This window comes from Barbus barbus (assembly GCF_936440315.1).
Source record: "Barbus barbus genome assembly, chromosome: 1".
In the NCBI taxonomy this organism is placed as follows: Eukaryota; Metazoa; Chordata; class Actinopteri; order Cypriniformes; family Cyprinidae; genus Barbus; species Barbus barbus.
In genome coordinates, this window is record NC_136729.1 from 45706344 (window position 1) to 45733455 (window position 27112).

Genomic DNA, 27112 nt, shown 5'->3' on the forward strand with positions numbered 1-27112 from the left:
GACTCCACTTTTTTAACTATTAATTTTGAGGCCTTATTAATTTCCAGTTGTTTACTGGATAAAATCATGGCATGGTTATCATAGTTAACAGAAAGGGCACTCTCTTAGCGTAGCTCATGATGTTCCAAGCTGTACAATCTCTTACAAATTCAATTCTGCCAATACAATTTCATATAAATTATCTTAAATTATAAATTATGAAAAAATTAATAAAACGTGTGTTATTGCAAGATTTACAGATCCTAAGGTTCAATAAACAAATTATCCTTCTAATTTTAGCTCTTCATTTGGATTTAAAGATCGATTCACAAATCAGAGTTGAACTCATTCGCCAATTGAAATCATGCTGAAGTAAAATAAAATATAAAGATTATATGGAAAAAACTGTAAAAAATAGCTTGTCATTAATTTTTTTTTAATGACAAGCACATGAAAAAGTACTAAAACATAAACTAAAAGAATATATGAAGAGATAACTCAAACTAAAATCATGTTTTTTCATTACGCATTCCAATTAAGCAGTAAAAACTAACTAAAAAATACAACTAACTAACACAATAAAAACATGATAACATAATAAAAAACATGATTTATGAAGTTATCTGTTTTTGCAAATAAACTTTTCATATATAACTAATTCAAAACATTAATCAGTACTACAATAGCATATACGGTAAATAATACTAAAATAACACTGCTATCATTGAATGTTTCATTTCTTAAATCTGCCTTGACTTCAAAAGACGGTCTTTTATGGTGTTTTTTTTTTTGTTATTTGTGGACCCTAACCTTACTTAGTGGTCACTATGAGCTGTTGTTGTAATGTTTTGACTGAAAAGAGCTGCAGTAATTCTTGAAAACATTTAGCTCCACTGAAGACAATCATAAAGGTTTTAAAAACGACCTGAGAGTGAGAAAATGTCATTTTTGGAGAACTACTTAAATGCAGTAGTAATGGAGTCTATATATCTGTGATAAAGTCGCAGATTCACTCACCTTCTCACTGCTGCTCTTCAGATCGAAGGCTGAAATGTCCTCCACTGCATCCAGCGCAGATGTCTGCCGTTATTAAAAATTCAAGAAGAATCCTCGTCAAGCCCAGTCCCACAAACTCTAATGTCATTGACAGGCTCTCTGTTGGTCCAGAAGATCCGAACTAAAGTCCTGCACAGTAATGAATGTCTCCCCCTTGTGTTTTGTGCTTGTTGTTCAGTGCCACTGAAACAAAGCTACTTTTAAGAGCCATCTGCAGAGAGACATCTGCTGGGCGGGAATGAGGCATGGATCATTACTGCACATCTGGACATAGACACTTCATAAAGGTCTGATGAATAGAAGGACAGACCGCAGAGAGCCAGACTTTACAGATGCCTCGATACAAGGCTTCGGTCAGTGGAGATATTAAACGACATGTTTCAGAGATCCAACATCATTACAACGCATTAAATACTGTATGGAGTGATAACATTATTCATGAAGATTTCAGATTTTTTTGCAGGATGAGATTTCACCAAAAATGTTTTGAGTCAAATAATGAAACCCCTTGTGAAAAAGATTTACACTCTAGCATACTTATTTTAATAGAGTACTTATTACATAAATAATATACTTAAGCGCAAATTGAATGCTTTTGGACATTTAATGAAATAAATTTTTAAAATGATATTAAATGCAATTAGATCACCTTAAGGTAATTTTTTTTACCCCACTTAAGTGGGACTTTAAGTACATCTTTCATAATTACTTAAATTGTCTTTGAAATATCGTTAAAGTACTACTGAATGCTTTATGCTAAACAAAAATATACTTTATGTATTTAAATCTATCTGTTATTACACATTTGTGAATTATATTGTTGCAATTTAGGACATTTAAAATATATTAATTTTAAAATGTAATATTGAATAACACACTACAGTTAAAATGATAATTAAGTGCTTTACATGTGCTTTAGTATGTTAGTCAACACATCAAAATAAGTGTAATGTTAACTGTCAGGTGCTCTTTTTTAATAGCCTTTCCCCCCATGATCACATATTTTAGTAATCATCCTAATTAGAAATCATTTTAAAGATTAAACACTCAAAATACATCCTCCTCCCCACAGTGGTCGGTGTCGAGTGTCATATTACTACATTTACTACAGTATTTTATAATCAAAACTTTTTCAAATCTTCACAAAAATACCCAAGTAACCTAAATTTTTGTGATATCAATTTCAAATTTAGAACATAACTTAATTAGACAAATGGCTTTGATTTTATTGTAATTTTAAAATATTTAGTTAAATGTTTTTTTGTTGTTGTAGCATAAAATAAAAAGATTTTAGTACAGTGCATTTACTTTACTGTAAACTTAAACTTAAGTATAAGCATAACTTTTTTGCACTTAATTAAAAAAAAATGCTTCAGTAATAATCTGTTAATTGTCTTCTTTAAAAAGAGATAAACCTTGGTTAAGAGTTTGAAGCATAACAAAAGATTAATAAAACTTGATTTAAAAGTACTTTAAAGTAACACTTTTAATTTGACATTATTACAAAATGCACTTTTTAAAAGTGTACTTAAGTGTGTTAAGAAACAGTGTAAGTTACTTAAGTACCCTTTAAGTTCATTAATATGATATTATCTGCACAGCTTTTGAAAAATATTATTTTAAGATTTGAAGTACACTACAAGCGCACATCCAATAGAATTAAGCACAATTCTTTTTCACAAGGGACATTTTTATTCCACAGAGCATTTTACTGGACTGAAAGTCATATATTTTAAGTTTGTTTTTCCTGAAGACCACTAGTGTATATCTAGACTAAAACCCACAAAACCTTCCAAATATAACACAATCATGGAAAACCTTGAGGAACAAGGAATAGTTTTCTAGAATGTACCACTTGATAACCATTAAACACATCAGACACACACACACACACACACAGGCGTCACCGTCTAACCTGTGGTGGTGTGTATGTAAAGCAGGATTCGGGGTAAGGATGGAGGGGTTGCTCTGAGGGTTTCAGCTGTAGCAGGGCTACAGGAGGTTTCTACAAGCACAACACAGAAGGTTAGCAAGCCAGAATCACCCTGCACCAGTATATCAGCTTAAACACATTTCATCCTGCGAGATGAGTCATTAAAACATCTAATATGTAAACTAGAAGTGGCGTTATTGAAAAAGGAGGCCTGCGGGTAAATCAAACTAAGTGGAGGACGTGTCTCGGGACATTAACAGTGAAACCGTTGAACTTTGGAGAGCCATAATAGGAGTGTTGCTTATTTAATCTGATTCGTAAATGTGTTTAAGTTGACTTACTTGCAAATCTTAAGGCTAAGCCGAGCTGAATGAGGGATGCTGGGAGCAGAGATAACAGGGCCGAACAGAAATTACCTGACACTTTGGCACAGGGATGCATTTTAAAACTGTCCCGTATTTCTCTATGACAGGAGGTGGATCAAAACTATACAGAGAGTCAGGCTGATAGACAGAAAGACGGACAGACAGACAGAGAGATGAGGTGGAGTGCGAGAAACAGATGCAAAGCGGTCCAGTCTAGGGATGTTCATTTCGGTTATTTCTCCTAACCGACAGCCGACGCTCGTTAACCGATTATTAACCGCTAACCAACAAGATTATTTTAAATTAGAATGTAATTAAATTAGAAAGGATAAGTGTCTGTGACCCACTAAAAATAGGCTACTATAACATTTGTTTTAAAATAATAATAATAACAAACTGTTTTGGTCATATTTACTATTAATTGCCGAGCTCCCCCTGTCATTGATCTAGCACCCCCTCAGCACCTGCGCTCAAAATTCTCTGGCGCCGCCCCTGATTATAATGTTTGTAAACATTTAGCGTTGGGATTAGGCCGAATTCTCAATGAAATAATAAAATGCGACTTATGTCTTTTTTTTCTATAAAAACGCAATTTTTTACATGCATAGCATATTTTAACCATGCAGCAAACCCTTTAAAATATTTTGATAAATTAGGACTACTGAAAACAAATCAATAAATGACTTTTTAAACCGTTTAACTGATTGTAATAATCGGTCAAAATTCATACGGTCGGTTAACGGTTAAAATGAACATCTCTAGTCCAGTCCTGTCTTTCTGAGCACTAAACAGTTACAAAAGCTGTTAGTTAGTATTAGTGCTGGGTGATATATTAAAGATTCAAAATATATTTATGGGGATTCTGCTGACAATATCAAATTAAGCAACACTGTGATGATTTTCATATGCTTCATATTTGGTCATTAGGTAAGAGTAAGGGTCATTGCACACAGAGTCCGAAATTTTCGTATGCGTCTTTTCGTATTCGTTATCCTAAAAATTCATCACGCACAGAAACCTTGCACACTGAGTCTGATGCGTATTAATTAATCCGTTGCGAAAATATTTGCAAAACAGTACTAAATGGAGTCTTCAAGCAGTGAGGATGATTTTGTTGTCCTCTCGCTTCTTAAAAAGAAAAAAGAGAGGAAATATTGGGTCCAGCCAATCCTGAGATATAGAGATGAAGGAGAGTTCCTCCTTATTAAGGAGCAGCGGGATTATCACGGGCGATCCAAAGTTTACTTCAGGATGTCACTGGCTCAGTTTGATGCTTTGCTAGCGATACTAGAGCTATATTAAAAAGAAGACCACCAATTTCTGTGAACTCAGTGTGCAAGTATCTTTACAGTGCTTTGTGCTGCGAGACAAAAAACACCTCTCAAAATGCTTGCTACGGATGCGAAAAATGCAAAAAATTTAACTCGATCCGAATTTTTTTAATGACGGACGAAAGTTTTGGAGGCAGTGTGTAAACGTGATTGACACAGTGTAAGGTCGTATTTATTTTTCAACGTGCAAAAACTTCGGACTCAGTGTGCAATGACCTTAACATTAAGAGAGAGTTTTAAGTCTTACTGATTAAAACTTCAGAAGCCAAACTGGTGTTACATTTCTATTACTCTAAACTGTTTTCATCAATTGATTTAAAACCTATTCAATACTGTACTTGCAGATAATATAATATTATCTTTAAACTAAGTACACTTATGTCATGTAAGTGTACTTAGAGAGACACTTACATGACTGTTTAGTAACAGTTTTAGAAAGTGCAATTAAAAATGTCAAATTAAGAGTTTTACTTTAAAGTACATTGTTTATGTTTGATACTACATTTAAAGTTAAAATATTAAAATATTGATTTAAATTCATAACAAACAAGTTATATATTAGTTTATCCTAAATGCTTGTCAGTACATTCAGCAGTAGAAAAAAATAGAAGTAATTATGAAATTAGTATAAAGATGTACTAAAGTCCTATTTAAGTGGGTCAAGTTCAGCGAATTGCATTTCATCTGAAATTAAAGTATAATTCATTTTTATTTTATTGCAATATATTATTCAGAGTATTTTTTTCCATAGTAAATATGCTTAAGTGCATTTTTTTTTTTTTTTTTACAAGGGCATTGTTATTATTTTAACAATAATTGGTACATTTAAATGTAAAACAAAATTAGGTGTAATTCAGTGTTCCTTTTGCCAAAAAAAAAAAAAAAACAGTGGAAAAATAATTTTTAACTAGATGTTTACTGTATTTTACTTGCATGAAATGTTTTGAATATACTTGGCAACAGTGGCTGTTTGATTAAAATGACATTCCTCTGATTAAAAAAAGTTGTAAACCACTGCAAAGCAAATACAAAAACATTGAGATATACAGCAACAAATATCTTTAAAAGACCGACAAATATTGAGATTGTCAACAGAATATAAACAGTTTTAACTTAATTTATTAATTTATATGAAAATCATTTTTTTTTTGATAAAGTAGTGTTTTTATAAAGTTTTATATTCAATTAAAGCTATCTCGCCCAGCCAGAGTTAGCATGCAGCAGTTATAAATATGTTATAAACAGCCACACGTGTTAAGCAGCATTGATAAATGGATCACCTCAGCAGATGTTTGTATTGTGTGTGTGATACTGACTCTGTCTTTGTGAACGATGCTCTGGACCAGAAACACCACGGGGTTTGCAGCGTTACGGATGGCCTCCACTGCCTGCTCATGACTGGCATCACGCAGGTCCACTCCGCCCACCTGTCACACACACACACACACACACACACACAGAGACCGCTCAAGGTCATTACTGGACTGTATGGGCACCTGTGTAGCCCAAAACCTGCCAAAAAGATGCCACTCTATTACTCTACCCTAGACAGGCTGGGCTATATGACAGTATACATGCAAGTAAAAATGCATGAACTGATTTTGTGATATCATCTTGCCGCATTATGATTAAGAAAAAATCAGACAGCAAGCAGAGAATTGCACAAACTGTGCCGTGTATTGCCACTTCCAGTGTAGACAGCTTCACTGACTATAAAAGTTAATTTTGGGGTGCCGTAACAATGCAAGCAACATAGAATTCAACTTTTGGAGCACAATAAATATTTTGTAAATAAAGTTTAATGTTGCACCATGATATAAGAACTGAAATGCAACCTCATAATCACTTATTTGCAATGCTCTACATTGTGCTCCACACAAATTGTGCTGTCTCACATTGATTCATGTGAGACAGGGGTGGTGATGGCGCAGTGGATAAGACACATGCCTTTGGTGTGAGAGACCTGGGTTCGAATCCACTGTGAGACACCAATGTGTCCCTGAGCAAGACACTTAACCCCTAGTTGCTCCAGAGGCGTGCGACCTCTGACATATATATCAATTGTAAGTCGCTTTGGATAAAAGCGTCAGCTAAATGAATAAATGTAAATGTAAGTGCACAGGTGAATTGATTCACAATGGATGCCAATGGAGTTTGACACTAGCATAATACTAAACTAACAATGCAACACTCCAATAAGCAAAAAAATACATACATACATGCAAATATTGAAGCAGTGCCTTTTTATAATTAAAATGAAATAGACATTTGACAAATCTAAGTAAATTTAAAACAATTGTTAGTAAAAGTGAATTTGTCCACTGAGCTTGTGTAAAGTTAGAATAGGTCAAATATGAATAGGTCAAATAGAATAGGAATGCTGGATCCCTGTCAATCTTCAAGCAACAACTGAAAACTCATCTCTTTCGGCAGTATTTGACTTCATCCTAAACTAAAAAAAACCCTTAATCTTTCCCTCTATCTTTCTCTCCTTCCCTTACTAGCTTGTACTTATTTGAACAATGACTGAGACTTGGTGTTACGAGCACTTCCTCTGTCTGATTGCCTCTTCAAGATGAATCACTTTTTGTATTCTCCAATTGTAAGTCGCTTTGGATAAAAGCGTCTGCCAAATGACTAAATGTAAATGTAAATATTGTAAGGTATATCCTGCATTTCAGCTGTAATTATGACAAAGCTGCTTGTTTTCAAACTTTCTTAACTTATTAATTAATTTTATTAACAATAACTGGAAATATGCAAATAGCAAATGAACTACAATTAATTTTGTAACACCAGACGTTTCAAGAACTCTATGTTCTTCAATAAAAAACAATTTTGAGAGAAAATTAAAAATAAATAGGATCTCTATTTATAATCTGTTTTTTAATCAGTTGTTTTATCTTAATCTATTAATAATAATTTATAAATGTAATTAATTTTACATCGTTGTGTTATAATAAACAGTTAAGTGTGTGTGTGTACCTCTAAAATCCTGTCTCCTGTCTTCAGTGTGCCGTTGTGTCCCGCTGGACTGTCCTCCAGGATGTGTTTGATAAAGATGCCCCGCATCACTTCCCCGTTGCTAAGGCGGCTGCCCATGCCCCGACCACCAACGATGCTGATGCCCAGAGATTTCCCAGCTGCCCTGTGCAACTCCACTCTGAGCAAACACACACAGAACATTCAATTAACATCTAGTAACGTCACTTTTCCAAACATCATGATCAATGCATTTTCATGACTTTCCCACAGTTGTCTTCATTGATGCACACAAGTTTCTCATCATCACGATTCCACCTTCTGACAAAACAGCATCAAACTTCACAAGCCTTAAATATATTTTCCAAGATTTGTTAAAAACAAAAATTTTGTACCAGAGGTACAAATTCAGTGCCATGTGGGATTTGATTCTAAACTTTTTGATCATAAGTCAAGAGCTTTAACCACTGAACCAGCGATGAAGTGTCAAGTGTACATTCAATAACTTCAGTCAGGCATGGTTTGAAAATCCAATATTTGATCCAATACTGAGCCAATATTTGGAGAGAAAAATATGAACGTTTAAAGTGCCACATCTGATGGGCATTTTCAGTCAACGTTGTTGCTTGTGATAATATTTTTCTAGCTGGGTTTCAAGATTATCAGGCCAAAATCTGGCGAAGATATGATGAGAGATGGAGAACAAGTTTTAAAAAAGTTTTTTTTTTTTTTTATCTTTTTTGTTTTTTTATAAATATGTGGCACGATCCATAGCATGGTTTACAACACGTGTTGCATATATTTAAAATATATTTTGGACAGAAAAACAAAACAAAAACACAAAATATATATTTTTTTAAACCTTCAATTTTCATAATATATTTGCAAATGCAAAATGTATGCGATCCTTCCTAAGACATGCAGTTTGGAGAATAGATATTATACTGTATATTATATGTATTATCAACATATTGCTGTGAATAGCACACAGTGCTATAAATAAATAATCTGTTTAAGGCACAGCATATTTAATCAAAAATCTGAAGACTGTAAATAGGTCATATGGTTATATGAAATGGCCAATTTCAAACTTACGGTGGCGCTAGAAGGTTCGAGTGAGAGAGCCCAAAATTGGTCAGATTGGTGTTCAGATCTTCCCTAATGAATGCACCAAATTTTACTCCAATGGTTTTAAGGGCTGCCATAGAGTCCCAGAGGAAGTATTGTATAATAAGTATACTAACAGAAACCGGTTTCTTTTAGTATACTTATTATACAGTATACTAGTATACTTATCCATTCCTAATAGATGTGTCCATGTTTTTCAGTCACATGTACATTTATCACATTTATCTGTTCTCACCTCTGTGGTAGATTCCAGTTGTTGGAAGCTGCTGTCTGTCGCTCACTCTCCTGTCCTTCTCCATCTTCTCTCTCTGGAAGATCTGAGACCATCTGACTACACACATAAACACAAAGCTCTCATTTTTTGGATCTACAAGTCAGAGAGAGCTAACAAGATGAACTGTGAGTGCAGTACATACTGCTGAGTGTTGTTTTTGCCATCAGAGAGATCATCACTCTGGAGCTGCTGGCTCGCTCTGTATTCCTCCAAATATTCTGCAGGAACATACGTGATTCTGCACACACACAATCACATGATTCATGAGCTTGTTATGATGACATTTGACTTATCAGACCTGTCATCAACACTGCCGGAATCAAACTCCAAAGTAATCTCCCAAATTAAGCCCAATCAACAGCATTTGTGACTTAATGGCCACAGAAAATAGTTTCCAAAAATGCAAAAGTGAGTCAATCCACATTATGCAACAAATGCATTCAATTGAGCTTAACTGGCATTGATGCACATCTTGTTTTTCTGAAGTGGGTAATTTATGTGATATAGTCTGCCTATCTCTGCCCAAGGTGAAATCATTAATCGTGATTGTCAACAGCAGCCGGTATTTTACAGGTCAGTAAATTAAATTCAAACAAAAAGAAATCTGACTCAACAGCGAGTCTGACAATTTCGCTTGAATTTTCATGTTTCCAGATCAGGAGTCAAAACAGAAATAGTTTGTTTGCTTCATCAGTTGATTGTGAGTGAAGATGACAGATCTAATGGAGGAAAATCAAACTTTGTTTTGAACAATTCATGCATGCAGGCGGAGAGATCAAGACATTAGGAGTCACGGCACATCGATGTGAATCAAATATTCATTATCCACACGTTCAGTGAAAGCGCTTCATTAATGAACGAGAATCGATGGCAGGAAATCAAATCATTGACATGAGAGAGATAGATGTTAGTCAAAGATGAACAGCACAATACACACGATGTTAGGAGGAAACGATGGCCTGGAATGTTAACGATGAACAACAGCCTCTTGAGAAGATGAATGCATGTTACCAAGGAAACAACAACCTGCTCAAACGCTGCTTGATGAGGAAACAGAGCATCCTTGAGTTTGACTGGAATGTGAGTGTTTAACATTAGTAGGGTCAGACCCACTATGCAGTACCATTCAAATTTATATTGGTTAAAATACCGCCATGAAGCACTCTCCTATCGCAGTTTAATGTGAAGATAAACCTATAAGTATGCCATAAGGAAGCCATTTGTAGGTTGACGCTCTCGAAAACGGTAATCACTCTGGCAACAATCATTATTTTTGCAATTCTGTGGTGTAGACCTCACACACTTCAGCTTTAAGTGAACATGGGGTGAATTTTAAATCAGTCACTACTTTGGTGTGAATGAATGTTGCCTTCTAAAATACTAAAACACACTTCTAAAATAAAAAATGAGCAATTTATTAAGAAATATTGCAGGTTTCCTAATTTTTTTTTTATTTCTCTAGTTAATATGTTGTGAATAAAATGTTTTCTGCAATTTAAGTTTTTTTTCTTCCATAAATTAACTCACTATAAATCAGTTTTCAACCTGTTTGTCTTGTGTAATACCACTTTAATTAACAAACATTAAAACCATTTTCAGCATCCATTACTCCAGGCTTCTGTATATTATCAGTGTTCAAAACAACTGTGCTGCTTAATATTTTAATAACAATATTTTAATAATTGTAACAGCATTTATGTGAAATATAAATATTTTGTAACATTATGTCTTTACTGTCACTTTTAGTTCCTATATCTTTGTGTATATTTCAATAATATAAACACTGATTATTATTATTTAATTGATTATTACTGTATTTGCATGACAAGATGCTGTGAGTTAGTTGTGCCTTTGGAAGTGTTTATACTTTGGAGTTAATTTGTTAATTACTGCACCAGAATGCACATTTCATGGCATTTCTATATTTGTGTAAAATACTCTTATAGCAATAGTTCACAATAGTTATAGTTAGCTGATATAACTGTACTAATTGTGACTCTACTTTAATGCTATATATTAAATAGAATAAAATATCAAATAATCACAAAAAGGTACTGCATAACAGAAAGGACCCAATAATGCATTCAGCAGAAGAAAGAAGCTCACACAGTTTGGACTGACGTGAGGGTGAGTAAATGAGGACAGAACTGCTTCCAGTCTTTGCGATTAGAGGAGAATGGAAGCAGGGCCGCGGGCGGCCCGAACAATCAGATTCTCTGAAACAGCAGCGACAGAACAAAACGAAAGCAAGCAGGGAGCGAGGACAGACAGCGTGATGAAGGCAGTACTCACACAGAGACGGGGCTCAGCTCTTCCCCCGCGGCACCTGTGGATCTGGAGACGTGAAGAGCAGTTTACGGACACAGACGCCGCTGGCAGCGGGAGGCAAAATAAAGCTAGAACAAGCTCTCTGCTGCCAGACGGCTTCTGGATCACCGCTGGGCACTGATAAGCCTTGTTTTATGAATGTCTGTTTCACCTTTTATTGTGAATGTAAATCCCGAGTTCTGCTGAGGTTGATAGCTCTATTAAATTGGCAGCACCCTAAAAATATGCCTTGACTATACATAAACTCCATTATAATGGACATTTCTTCCATTGGAACGACTCAAGCTAGAAGTGCCACCAAAATGTAACCCGGCTGACAAGCTATAGATACACAGACTGTTAAGTTTGGAGTGGGTAATGTTTTTGGAAGAAGTCTCTACTGTTCACCAAGGTTGTATTTATTTGATCAAAAACAAAGTAAAATTGTGAAATATTATTACAACTGAAAATAACTGTTTTCTATGGGAGTATACCGTAAAATGTATTTTATTGCTGTTTTCAGCATCATCACTCCAGTCTTCAGTGTCTCATGTTCCTTCAGAAATCATAATAATATACTGATTTACTGCTCAAGAAACATTTCTGATTATTATCAATGTTGAAAACAGTTGTGCTGATTAATTTGATGAATATAAAGTTCAGACGCACAGCATTTATTTGAAATCGAAATCTTTTGTAACATTATAAATGTTGTTACCGTTACTTTTGATCAATTTAATGCATGCCAGATGAATAAAAGTAATAATTTCTTAAAAATAAATCTTACTGACATCAAACGTTTGAACCGTGTAGATTATGCAGTAAACAAACACTTATTTATATGATAATCTTTATGATGAATTAATAAAACATTGTGTAATTTATTGTAATGAATTGGCAGCCTTTTATTTATATTCATTTGGTTACTTTCCTCAGCAAATATTGATAAATATGTTTATAATGGTATGTACATATAATAGGGCTGTCAAATGTTTTTTTCGGATTTCGAATATTGATAGAATTCAAAATAAAAATCCACTTTCCACATTGCATTTGAATGTTTTTCATTGCTTATACGGTTGAACCCACTTGATGCGGTGCTGATACATTGTTCATTCAAAATATTGGGGAAAAAGAGAACATCAATGCGGAGAAGATTGTTTGTCAAATCTGAAACCAAGCCGTTCACACAGAACGCATATTAATTGCATTTTCTAGAGGGACAGCTATCACCACTGCACTCGTGTCTCGCACAAGAGAGTCGCATGTTTAGAAAGCCACGTAAAATTAATGTAAGTTCAACTTTTAAAAAACATGTCTTAAGACTTTATGGCGGTTTTTCCCCATCCCACTGCATCTCTGTTTTTAAATGAAAAAGTACTCTTTGTGATTGGTTTTCGGTCCTTTGTATTACACTACGCATACATACATCATGCTGTTTTGTTTCTAATTGTTTAAGCAACTTAATTAATTATATATGGTTTATAAACATTATGTTAAACATTTTGCACTTTTTTTCAAAGATGGTCGTGTTATTTTTATTGCTTTGAATAAACGTGCATTAGTAATATTTTGCTCAATGCGCCCTCATGTGGCCTCAGGAGAGAAGCCAAAAGCTTTTTTTTTCAAAAAATAATTTGAAGTTAATTTTTCAGCCATTTTGACAGCCCTAACATATAATGTAATTTATTAGATTTTTTTCATTAAATGATCTATAGCACTAGAAATGTTACAATAAGCTTCCACTTGTTAACATTAGTTAACACAAACTAACAATGAAAAATTCTACTAATCTTTGCATATATTCATTTCGACAGTTATTAAGACATTATTGAAATCCAAAGCTATATCTGTTAATATTATTTATTAAACCTGAGCTTACATTAACAACAAACAGTTAATTTGTTTAAACTAATGTTAACAAATATGTGACCCTGGAGCACAAAACCAGTCATAAGTATATTTGTAGCAATATTCAACAATACAATGTATGGGTCAAAATGTTAATTTTTTTTTCTTTTATGCCAAAATTCATTAGGACATTTTCTAAATTTGCTACCGTAAATATATCAAAACTTAATTTTTGGTTAGTAATATGCATTGCTAAGAACTTAATTTGGACAACTTTAAAGGAGATTTTCTCAATATTTAGATTTGTTTGCTCCCTCAGATTCCAGATTTTCAAATAATTGTATCTCGGCCGAATATTATCCTATCCTAACAAACACATCAATGGAAAGATTAGCTATTCAGCTTTCAGATGATGTATACATCTCAAATTGACCCTTATGACTGGTTTGTGGTCCAGGGTCACATATGGATAAATACTGAAACAAATGTATTGCTCATTGTTAATGTTAGTTAAAGCAGTACAATGGGGCCCTTTTTTGAAAAACTCAAATGAAATCCTCAGTGTTTCCTTAATATAAAATAATAAAACACAAACCTATCTGAGAGTGACTAATTATCCAACTCTCAAAAACAGAGCATCTGATTTGTGTGTGAGAAGTTGAACAGAATCTCAGCTGAATCACGTGCGTGTGTGAGTCTGTGCATGTGTGAGCGTGTGTGTGTGTGCATGTGTGTGCGTGCGTGTGTGTGAGTCTGTGCATGTGTGTGTGAGTCTGTGCATGTGTGTGTGAGTGTGCGTGAGTCTGTGCATGTGTGTGTGAGTGTGCGTGAGTCTGTGCATGTGTGTGTGTGTGTGTGTGCGTGTGTGCATGTGAGTCTGTGCATGTGTGTGCGTGTAACTCTGTGTGAGCGTGTGTGTGTGTGTGTGTGCATGTGTGTGCGTGCGTGTGTGTGAGTCTGTGCATGTGTGTGTGTGTGTGTGTGTGTGTGCATGTGAGTCTGTGCATGTGTGTGCGTGTAACTCTGTGAGCGTGTGTGTGTGTGTGCATGTGTGTGTGTGTGTGTGTGTGTGTGTGCATGTGTGTGTGCGTGTGTGTGTGTGCGTGTGAGTCTGTGCATGTGTGTGCATGTAACTCTGTGTGAGCGTGTGTGTGTGCATGTGTGTGCGTGCGTGTGTGTGAGTCTGTGCATGTGTGTGTGTGTGAGTGTGCGTGAGTCTGTGCATGTGTGTGTGTGTGAGTGTGCGTGAGTCTGTGCATGTGTGTGTGCGTGTGAGTCTGTGCATGTGTGTGCATGTAACTCTGTGTGAGCGTGTGTGTGTGTGTGAGCGTCTCACCCCAGGTCTGGTCCGATCAGAGAGTGTCTGCGCAGCATGGCTCGTGCCTGAGCGTTGGTCAGGTTCCCCGTCGGTTCTCCATTGATGGCCAGAATCAGGTCCCCGACCCCGAGCCGGCCGTCTCTGCTGATGGAGCCACCGTGAATGATGCTGCGGATCAGCATCCCAGGCCCGTCCTTCAGCGCACACACTGTCATGCCTGCAACACACGCGACCGGACACAATGGTTGCTGTTTTAATGCCATGCATGCTTCCTTGGCTGTTTTCATGGCAAGAAATCTCAAATTCAAATCTCAAATAAGGTTTTTAAAGGTTGCTTTAGACAAAAATTCTCTAGCGTTTCAAACATTGATAAATAATATACTTAGTTGTGCTGTATGCAGGAGAACATTATCACAGGTAATTCATGCTAGAAAATGAAAAGTATCACTAAATATAAATAGCAGACGCAGACATTACAGTGGGAATCATGAACCACATGCAGCGTACTCTGTTTCTACAGAGGTGGCACTGTAATTAAAGTGTCATTTAAAATGAACTATTTTTCCGGATATGTGCTGTGTATTTTTGTTTATTAGAGTACGGCATGGTTATTTCGGTCTCCCGTGAGGAGCACTTCGTAGTGGATGTTAAGTCAGCGTTGTAAAAATCATCTGCCAAGAACTTAAATGTACTTTAATTTGCAATCGTCTAGATCAAGAATGGGAGTCCATTAACATCTGTAACAGTAAAGCCGAGTGCGGATCTAAAGCGGTGTTAAGCAGACTCGCATGAATGCCAGATTTCCCTCAGCTGAAATTTTAATATCCTAATAGCATATACTGGCAAAGCAGAAGGCTTTGAATTGCTGCTCCGGGATAAAGTCGGCCCAAACTGCAGCTGCACGATCCCACGGCCAAATACACATCGCAATCATAAGTGAAATCAGTGGCTGGGGAAAACTTCTCATCACATCACTGGCTGCATGTATACAGTGAGAAATATTCCCTTCATACTGTCCTATTTTAAACTGAGGTCACATTTACCTTTGCACAAGACTGCAATTGCAGAAAATATAAAATTAATGAAATAAAAAGTTTTATTTTAAAGTGCATTTTAAATAATGTTTGAATATATAATATATTATAATATTAAAGTAGACAGTATTTTAGTTTACCATTAATTCAGTACATTTTAACCAAGTAATTAAGAAATTACTAGTGCTTTCAATCAATAAAAAAACTAAAAACAAAACTAATTTATTGCACATTTTTTTTCATTGCATCTATAATTAAAATTTGTAATAATAAATATATTTTCACACTGAACCTCCAAATTAATGTAGAAACTAACATTTTTATATTATAAAAATTGGTTTATATTATAATATAAATACATATTAATATTCTAAATATTTGTATAATGCCATCTTTTTACTATAAAAGAGAGCAAAAATCACAGATACCAATACTGATACTGATGCCTCTATTTCACAATTTCTATTCAATTTTTAAATCAATACTCAATCTGATCAAATGAGTAAACATTGTCAATTAATATTACAATAAATCCAGTCTGAACTGAAGTTACATATAACTTAAAAAAATACAACTCCTAGAAATGGCATATAAATGTGTACTTAAGTCCTATGTAAGTGGGTCAAAATCACTCTAAAGTTCAACTAATTGCATTCAATATAAATTTAAACCATAATACATTTTCATTTGATTGCAATTAACATGCAATTAAGTTTCTGAAAACATTATATTCTGTTCACACTTAAGTCTATTCTTTTAAAGTATATTATTTCCATAATACGTATTCTTTTTAAAAGCATCCTAAAGTGTGCTTCTGTTTGACGGACATGTTCCCGGTCTCATACCTAGACTGGAGCTGCCTTTGACCACAGTGATGGTCCTCTCGAAGCTGCTCCCTACGACGGCGTTTAGCTGCTGGGTCTCGTCCGCGGGTTTATCTCGAAGCAAATCCTCCTCCTGAGAGGAGAAAAGGTCAGAATCCTCATCAAAAACCACATCAAAGTCTAGGACAGCGAGCGATGAAAGAGGTCAGCGGAATGAGCGGGATTGTGAGGGGCTAATGGGGAAGCAGTAGGAATGGGAACAGACTAGCAAACTATGGCAAATTAGCCGTAATATGTGAGTGGTGCTTGACTGTGACTCAAACTCTCCACCACAGTGTCAGAGTTGGGCTGATGAATTTCCCTGTGTTCAGTTTGATGGCAGTAGCATGACTGCCATCACAGTGTATGTGCCCCCTCCCCCCAGTCAGAGTCAGGCCCGCAGATTAGCGCTTGTGCGAAACGTGAATTAAAAAAAGAGAAAATATCCCGACACATAGCCAGGGCTCTACAGTGCGACTATTTTAGTCGCATTTGCAACTGAAAAGTACTGTGTGCGCGACAATCAAAAAATATTTAGGAGCACCTGTGTGACTGACCCGATCAGTATATTTGTGTTTGAGCTCAAGGGAGCTTCAAAAAGATTTCTACTTGCGTGTTTTTGCAGCATTGAGTAAGGTATCGCAGACATATGTTGATTCCTTGAATGCAATGTTATTCAGAATCCTCTCAGTGCTCAAAATACTGGAGTTTTCTTCATTGCCGAGTTACGCAAGGTCACAAATCTTGGTATAACAAACAAAGTATAAATAGATTCGTTGTGCAGTGTAGAGAGCTTCATTGATTATAATGGAAGTGACAGCTTTTAAAGATTATTAAGGGAGTTTGCAAATGTGATATTAAAATTAATACAACAGTTCAATAAACAATAAGTTAATTTTAAGTGACATACATTGTATGACTATTACAATATTGGCCGATTTTGCTCTATTTCATCAACGAAAATAGTTTCAGTCACAGCTGAGCCGCTGCGCATCTCCATTCAAACACAGCGGTGTTTCATTTATGAATGAATCTGTGTTTTTAAATGAATCTAGTGAGTCAGTGATTCAATTACCCATTCATAAAGACCTGATGAATCCTGAATCCAGGTCCTGAATGAATCAGCCGTTCAAACGAATCAATTTAATGAAAATGTGGTCACCCTAGGGCACTACACTGTGTTTATCCCGGCCTGGCTATTGTAATATTTCACCGTAAAATAAAATAAAAATCAAGAATTTAAGAAGCAAATATTATTATTACTAAAAAGTATTAAACAATAAGAAATATTGCTATCATAATATTTCATTGTGAATAAAAAAAACTAATATTTAAGATTATTTTTTTTTTATTAAAATAAAAACATTGTAAACTGTAAAATAAAAGTTGAGTGTATATTATTATTATTAATAAACCATCAAGCTTTTATTTTGGGGGAAAACTGCAGGTAGCCCTTAAAGCTTCCCTTTTGTTAACAGCAGCCGTTTGTAAGCGCTTCTCATTACATGTGTAGGAAGATGGTCGGCAACATGGAGTTCAATGAGCAGTATTTAAAGTGAACCGAGCTGCTTTGAGACACAGAGAACACGGATAATGAGCCGTGATTCACAATAAAACACAGTGCGTATATTTATTTAATTCAACCACAGCCGTTGCAATTTAAAAAATCGCACCAAGCCACGGGCAGAGCCATTATCCACAAACGGAGAAAACTTGGAACAGTGGTGAACCTTCCCAGGAGTGGCCAGCCTACCAAAATTACTCCAAGAGCGCAACGACGACTCATCCAGGAGGTCATAAAAGAACCCAGAACAACATCTAAAGAACTGCAGGCCTCACTTGCCTCAATTAAGGTCAGTGTTCATGATTCTACAATAAGAAAGAGACTGGGCAAAAACGGCATTTGTTCCAAGGCAAAAGCCACTGCTGACCAAAAAGAACAAAGGCTCATCTCACATTTGCCAAAAAAAATCTTGATTATTCCCAAGACTTTTGGGAAAATATTCTGTGGACTGATGTGACAAAAGTTTAACTTTTTGGAAGGTGTGTTACATCTGGCATAAAACCAACACAGCATTTCATAAAAAGAACATCATACCAACAGTCAAACATGGTGGTGGTAGTGTGATGGTCTGGGGCTGCTTTGCAGCTTCAGGACCTGGACGACTTGCCATAATTGATGGAACTATGAATTCTGCACTCTAACAGAAAATCCTGAAGGAGAATGTCCGGTCATCACTTTGTGACCTCAAGCTCAAGCGCACTTGGGTTCTGTAGCAGGACAATGATCCCAAACACACAAGCAAATCCGCCTCTGAATGACTCAAGAAAAACAAAATTAAGATTTTGGAGTGGCCAAGTCAAAGTCCAGACTTAAATCTGATTGAGATGCTGTGGCATGACCTTAAACAGTCCATTCATGCTCAAAAACCCTCCAATGTGGCTGAATTAAAACAATTCTGCAAAGAAGAGTGGGCCAAAATTCCTCCACAGTGATGTTAAAGACTGGATGCCAGTTATCGCTTATTTGCAGTTGTTCCTGCAAAGGGTGGCACAGCTTAGATTTAGGGGGCAATTACTTTTTTCACGTAGGACAAGGCAGCTTTGGACAGCATTTTTCCCTTAATAAATGAAATCATTATTTCAAAACTGCATTTCGTATGTACTCGGGTTATCTTTATGTAATATTACAATTTGTTTGATGATCTGAATCATTCAAGTGTGACAAATATGCAAAAAAAAAAAAAAAACAGGAGGTGGGCAAAACCTTTTTCACACATCTGTATGCAGTTTTCTTTTCACAACTTATCCGTTGATATATATTCACAATAAGAGTCAAATCAGATGCAGATAATCTCCTAATAAACAGCACCGTTAATGACCTGCTGAAGTGCAATAATGGGAGAGAGCAATTTCTAGCAAGAGACGGGGGAGCGTGTTTGTGAATGTAGCCGTGATTCATACAGCTGTAATTGAGTTCGCTCGTGCAGAATGATTCAAGAGGGACCAAATCACTCGCCTATGAATCTGAGCAGAGACCTCCCAAAGCAGAAGCCATAAAAACGCAAATAAACACTCAATTGATGGGACTCCAAACAATATAGTCGCAAATTACATCACAGAGAGCGGTCGGGCCCATGGCACGCTGGTCTGGAACAGTGGGAGTGAATGGGGCTGTTCAAATGACATGCATTAGACGTATATTTAGGAAATAAACTGGTGAGATTTTTCTAGGAACAGTTTTTTCTCTGCATTATTACTTCCACTGTTCTCCCTCACAGTTATGCCCCATTACTTGAATGGCTTTTTTATATCAAAAAACATTCTTCTTTCTTTCTCAAGACTACATCAGTGGAAAAAAGTGCATTTAATTGTACTGAATGTGCACTTGTAGTGTACTTCAAATCTTAAAAGTATATTTTTCAAAATCGGTACTTACAGCTAATACAATATTAATGAAATAAAAGGCCACTTAAAGGGGTCCTATTATACTTTTTCACCTTTTGAATTTTAGTCTGTGTGTAGTGTGTATGTTTGGGCATAAAAAGATCTACAAAGTTACAAATCTCAAAGTCCACTCCAAAGGGAGATATCGTTCAATATTCTCGAGGTCTGAATTGATATGGCAATATTGGCAAGGGGCGGGGCAATACTGAAACACCGTCTAAGCTGTTCGCCAATCACAACGCACAATGACAGCTAACCAATCACAACACATTTAGTTTTTCAGAAGGCGGGCCTTCATCAAACCCGGAACTAATCGAGCCGTTTGTGTCAGGCTGGGGAGAAAGGTATTGTAATAATGTAAATTATGTGACAAATAATGCGATTTTCGAGCCACCAAGCATGAGACTTGGTGACTTTGAGACTTTGTAAAAAGAGCATAATAGGACCCCTTTAAGTGACTTAAAGAGAGACACTTTCATGACTGTTTCTGAACACACTTAAGTACACTTCTAAAAAGTGACCTTTGTATAAATGTCAAAATAAAACATTAAAATACACATCATGTTTTAATAAACTTTTGTTGTGTTTTAAAGAAGTACACTTATTTTAATGTGTTGACTAACATACTAAAGCACATTATCGTTTTAACTTTCAGTGTATTGTTCGATATTACATTTAAATAGTTTAATATACAGTATTTTAAATGTACTAAATTGCAACGTCATCATTATAAATTTAAATACATGACATACACATTTCAATAGAAATTACATGAAAGTATATTTTAGTTTATCATAAATGCTTGTCAGTAAATTCAGCAGTACTTTAACCATATTTAAAAGACAATAGTAGTTATGAAATTACATACAGTATAAAGATCAAAAACACTCAGCTTTGTATTTAATATAAAGTATATTCTTTTAAAGTATATTATTTCTGTAATAAGTACTGTTATTAAAAAGCTGATTAAATCTGTGTAGGTTTACTAAACAATTTAAGACTGTATTTGATTGGTCAGTTTAATTTGATTGGGCATGAAATGTGCATGTTTGAATCTGACTGGTTGCGGACTCTGTTTACCTTCAGTGTGTAGGCGGGTCCGCTCATCTGATAGGTCAGATCAGCGCTGCAGATACTGCCGTGTTCAGCGATCATCGACTGCAGCATCTCTTCTTCCTCCTCCAGAAAATGACGCTCAAACGCCTTTTCATCAGACAGGTCCAAATCACTGGAGTCGATCTGGACATAACATCAGAGAAATTATAGTTTTCTAAAGGCCACCATAAATGTGCTACATTTCACATAGTTTGTTAGGATAACCCCCCAAAGATCATCATGGACTTCAATTTTATAAAATTTTCAATGATGCCACGTGTGTATTGTTGTCTATTGCTACAAATATACCCCAGAGACTTAAGAGTGCTTTTGTGCTCCAAGGTCACAAATGTTTATTTTTTATAAAAAAATATACAATATATACATTGTTTTGGATAATTATTTAATGGTAAGGAGCTGCATAATTAAATATTCTTCAAAAATGACTTTGCAATATTCTTTCTGAACTTTAATTTCAATTCATTTTCAGTGACGCCATGTGTGTCTCCTGCCAAGATTGGACTAAAATTGCTATTTGTCTGCCACTTATAATCGCTGATGTATCGCTGCTCCTACAGAACGTTGCACTAATAACATGCTTTCCAGAAGAATGCTTTGGTTGTGTTTTATGAGCACTGACCACAACAGGCTCAGCGCGGAACACAACTTCATCCTCCTCATTATCATCACAGCCCTCCGTCAGCAGCAGAGCCGAGAAGATGAAGGAGGAAGAGCCATCCTCATCCTCCGTCTGTGAAGACAGGGAAGTGTCACGTCTCTAAACATGTGACCATTCATTCTCTGATGATGAGCAGATCACACTAAGCTTTGGTGTTATGACCAGAACGAGGAACTGTATAACATGGTAACTGTATAAATTCCATATGCTAAGAAAAATTTGAGGTCAGTAAGATTATTTTTTAACGAATACAATACTTTATACTGTATTAAATTGATCAAAAATGATGGTAAAGGCATATCTAATGTTACAAAAAATAATATTTTAAATTAATGCTGTTCTTTTGAACTTTCTATTCATCAAAGAATCCTGAAATAAAAAAAATGTATCATGGTTTTCACAAAAACATATTGGGCAGCACAGTTGTTTTCAACATTGATAATAATCAGAGATATTTCTTGAGCAGCAAATCAGTATATTCGAATGATTTCTGAAGGATCATGTGACACTGAAGACTGGAGTAATGATGCTGAAAATTCAGCTTTGATCACAGCAATCAATTACATTTTAACATATATTCACACAGAAATCACTTTAATTTATTTTATTTTAAAAAAAAATCATTTTGTGGTAAAGAGCTGCGTAAATATTATTCCACAAAAAATAAATTAATTCATTTAAAAATATATAAAATAATAAATCAATAAACAAATAAATGCCTCTATTAAATTTAAAGTAATATATATGCTGATTTTAATTGGCTGGAATTGCTCATTATTCAGTTTTCTGAAATGTACTGTATAAACAGTAACATGAACATCTTGAATAGTCTACTCTGTATTTGCACACTGTTTTTTGTTTTTATGATGCTTTATGCAATAGTGTAAAGCGGTCCTACATAATGATGCTGTGCAGATATATATTTACTGTGCTACAGCAGAATCTCATTTCATCATAACACCCAGCCCAAGATCACAATAAAAGACTGAATGTGATTTGATTTGGTTAGAAATCACTTTGCATGTTAGTAGTGCAAGGTTGGTTAGAGAGCTGAATCGTTTGTTTGTTGATTTTGGCATCATTAAAATAGATGATCACGTTGAAGATCTGATGTGCAAAGGTAAATAGGAAGAAATTCATTCTCCGTTTTCATTCCGCTTCTTGGAAGTGAGTCATTGAACCATATTAAGAGGTGATGTTACCCTATCGCACTTGAGAGAGCAGAACAAAAGCATTCGGCACGCTCATGCAGTCTAAAGGCCTCTCGTGAGATTAAATCTTCAGAAAAAAAGGCCTGATCAGATGACCTGCACTGCACTTGACAACCCACCACACACGCTCCAAACCTCAAGGCCTCGGAGGGGAAAAGAAGGAAAGATGCCAAAATGTGCATACAATCCCAGAATAATGGAGCCGAGATAACAGCCTTGGAAAGTTGAAGAGGTTAAGATGAACTGCAGCCCTTGAGAGTTCTTCACAAAGATACAGACATGCTCCTCCAAGAAGATTTCATTTCCTGAGGCCTTAAAGGACTACAGACCCGCGTCATGAAATATTCAAAGAACCTGCGAAGGAATCCCATTACTGCAGCCACGGGTTTCAATAACACAAAATCGCACAGAGAAAAAAGCTGCTTTAGAAACTAGAGGCTAGTATTTCTTACGGGCAGGGGTTTGGCCACCCCGATGTGGACGCCGCCCATGTTCGCTCCCTTCAGAGCCTGCACTGCTTCCTCCAAACTGGCGCTCTCCAGGTTGATGTTGTTGACATACATGAGACGGTCTCCTGGCAACAAGCGTCCGTCTCGCTCTGCTACTCCGTCGGGAACTAACGACCTAATCACAATTACTGTCTTCAGCGGGTCCATTGGGTCCTGTACACATATGAACACATACACACACAAAGAAGTGAGTATAACATTAACATTATTGGTTTTACTTTATTTCAGTAGGCCTCTTTAGACATTTTACTAGCTATAAGTAACTTTCCAACATCATCTCAACTAACTCCAATTAATTTGCAACTACATGTCAGCTAACTTCTGTTAATTTGCAACTAATCCCAGCTAACCCCCATTAATTTGCAAATACATGTCAACTAATTCCTGTTGATTTGCAACTACAAGTCAACTAATTCCTGTTCATTTGTAAATACATGTCAGCTAAGTCCCATTAATTTGGTCATCTTATTCCCATTCATTTGCAAGTAATGTCAACTAACTTTCATTAATTTGCAACTACATTTAGAATAACATTAATTTGCAACTACATGTCCACTAACTCACATTAATTTTGCAACTACATGTCCACTAACTCACATTAATTTTGCAACTACATGTCAACTAACTCTCATTATTTTGCAACTAAATGTCGACTAAATCCCATTAATTTGCAACTACATGTCAACTAACTCACATTAATTTTGCAACTACATGTCGACTAACTCACATTAATTTTGCAACTACATGTCGACTAACTCACATTAATTTTGCAACTACATGTCGACTAACTCACATTAATTTTGCAACTACATGTCAACTAACTCACATTAATTTTGCAACTACATGTCGACTAACTCACATTAATTTTGCAACTACATGTCGACTAACTCACATTAATTTTGCAACTACATGTCGACTAACTCACATTAATTTTGTAACTACATATCGACTAACTCACATTAATTAGAAAATACACGTGTTGACTAAATCCCATTAATTTGCAACTACATGTCAACTAACTCTCATTAATTTGCAACTACATGTCAACTCATTAATTTTCAAGCGCCAACTAACTCAATTTTCAAATGTAAACTAACTAGCATTAATTTGCAACTACATGTCAACAAACTGACGTTAATTTGCAACTACATGTCAACTAACTCCCATTAATTTGCAACTAAATGTCAAATAATAATAAACAGAGCAATTCCAAGAGCTTCCATTGAATTAATTTTAAATATTTGAAGAACACTACAAGTGCACATTTAATACAATTAAGCACACTTCTTTTTCACAAGAGAATGGCTGCCACAATATAATATATAGACAATAAACAGATAGCATGTCAATATTGCATTATATTCGATTTTGTTTGCACACAACAACAAACATACAGCACAACCAGTGTAGTCTGATACACAAACAGGTGACTTTCATAAACCAGTTCTTTTAATCATAAAAAAGACTCAAAATCCAATCTCAAACTCATGATTTTCTGCTTTGTATTTGATGTGTGAAAAATAAATAAATTAATAAAAAAAAGTGCTCCTCCCGCTCTTATGTGATGGTCTAAATTTAGAAAGCTCCTCCCACTCTCCCACCTGATAATCCAGAATGCTGAAGCCCAGTCCGCTCTCTCCTTTCTCTAGTTCAATGTCCTGAATCTCTGTTTCCCACATCGCTAACGGCGTTCCGGTGGGCTCTTCAGTCACATGATCTTTCAGGCTGTCCTCTGATTCGCCAGAGACCAGGAAATCCTCAAACTCACCCGGCACCTACACAAGCGAGATGAACAAATTTTTTCCTTCTAATAAAATCCCTAATAATTGTTCAGAAGCATTAGCGTATGTAAAAGGGTGGATGCAAAACGTTCAGCTTTTATTGATAGCTAACCAATGTCATGATGGTCTATCCTCTGAGAGCGACTCGTGATGTTCAGAGATTATAATGGTGCACTGTAATCTGATTTAATCCCAACAAAGGAAAATCTGATTGAAACACATTAACATGCTAAAAAACAACAGCGGATCGATTTGGTTCACTATTAAGTGAGTTTTGATTCAATAAACTACATCTGATTTGATTAACAACAATTCAAATAATCAGTGCTTTTATACTATTTACAGGAAAACTACTTGTTTTACTTAGATGAAGAATATGAGCTAAATTTGAGCATTTGTGGAAATTAAGTGTTCTTCCACAATTAGTTATTTAAATGAATGTACATTTTTTATTGTAAATTATTTAATTTATAAACACTTTAATTTGATAATTTAATTTCTCATAATTTAATGAATAAATTATTTAATTAAACAATTTTTACAATTCAATTATTTAGTTATATTTAATTTCTAAAAAAAATTAAATATTAGAGATTTCTATAGGAGGTATTTCAATCATTGATTATTAATTGTCTATAAATATTCCATATGGTCTATCAATAACAATATGATAACATAATAATTAATATTATAAGTATTAAAGAACCTACACAGAAATAATTCAAAATTCTTTACATTTTATTCTACTTTAATTTGATTGGTTTGGATAAATTCAGATTACTAAAAGGCTGATTATACATTAATCTTTACATATTTAATCGCACATATTAATTCTAAACAGGATTTGATATTTAATGAACAATTTAATGTACCTGAACTATGGAATCAATGGCCACATCCTCTGGCCGTGGTTGGTCAGTTTGGCTGTCAGTCATTAGAGGGGCGGGTCTACAGCAGACCATGGTCACAGAAACAGGAAGTTCTTTCAGAATGTCAACAACCTCTTTATGAGATTCTCCTCTGAGGGGAATGCCGTTCACCTGAACAATCACACACAAACTTATAATTCAGTTTAAAAAAACAAAATAAATCTCTGAATGCGCCGCATGAAACATGGATTCTGTCTTCTGACCTTTTACTATCATGTCAGTTGATTTTGAGGGAGAGAGAGGAAAGACATTTAGGGCTTGTTTACACCTGGTTCATTTATGCGTTTTGTCGGATCGGATATCCATCTGATTTATTACTTTTGGCCACATAAAAAAACTGATATAAATCCGATTTTGAATTAGGCCTACCGCACTGTCACGTCAAATAAATCAACAGTGCGCTGCATTTTATTCATCATCAGCCAATTAAAAGATCGAAGATCGCAACAGGAGAGAGCGGCATCAGCAGTGGAAAGATAAGTTACTATATTTTCAGTTTCATTCACTGCAGTTTGCGTGTCGGCTTGCTGAATATATCCGTGGCCATGTGGGGTAGCATCAATGCTGTCATATCTGACTTCATGTCATATAGCCTATAACACGCTCTCACACGTTTGTTTTTTAACATTTTGGGAGGAGTAAAATGTACATATGTGGTTTCAACAAACAGATGCATTTACACTTGTCCAGTTTCATCTGGAATGCGTCTCAGACATAAGTGGTTTGAGCGGCCGGATTTAAATCTGTCTCGAAAGTGTTTCAAATTTGGAGGACTGGTCTTTTCACGATCGGGTAGCTGTCCAACCAGAGAAAACGCATGAAGTGAGCAGGTGTAAACAGGCCCAGAGAGAGTGCGCGGGTAAGGGCTCTCTGCTCTTTCTCCCTCATTAACATGCGTGCTATCACAAGCGCAGCAGTCATTTACATCACTCATAAATCACACGAACCGATCAAATACGGCTTTGGCGGGACAAAAATTCATTCCGGCAGCTGCCAAAACATTTTCAATGCAGGAAAAACCCTGGAAATGTATCTTGAGC

The 27112-nt window shown here is 35.6% G+C and overlaps 1 protein-coding gene across 5 annotated transcripts in view; it reads right to left on the reverse strand.

Annotated features, from left to right (window-relative positions):
- The window catches only part of LOC306871378 (multiple PDZ domain protein-like), a 79250-nt gene that overhangs the window by 22443 nt on the left and 29695 nt on the right, over positions 1-27112 (reverse strand). For 3 of the 5 annotated variants that reach the window (XM_079419240.1, XM_079419241.1, XM_079419239.1), the window contains exons 15-27: positions 26016-26183; positions 24964-25137; positions 23306-23515; positions 20949-21107; positions 16404-16515; positions 14543-14741; positions 11341-11382; positions 9191-9286; positions 9010-9105; positions 7650-7827; positions 5981-6091; positions 2951-3040; positions 997-1059 (exon numbers count right to left, since the gene is read on the reverse strand). In XM_079419240.1, the coding sequence (XP_079275366.1) occupies positions 997-1059; positions 2951-3040; positions 5981-6091; positions 7650-7827; positions 9010-9105; positions 9191-9286; positions 11341-11382; positions 14543-14741; positions 16404-16515; positions 20949-21107; positions 23306-23515; positions 24964-25137; positions 26016-26183 (1698 nt within the window). The remainder of the gene's footprint in view (positions 1-996; positions 1060-2950; positions 3041-5980; positions 6092-7649; positions 7828-9009; positions 9106-9190; positions 9287-11340; positions 11383-14542; positions 14742-16403; positions 16516-20948; positions 21108-23305; positions 23516-24963; positions 25138-26015; positions 26184-27112) is intronic. The other 2 variants (XM_079419243.1, XM_079419242.1) reach the window with 1 other exon arrangement.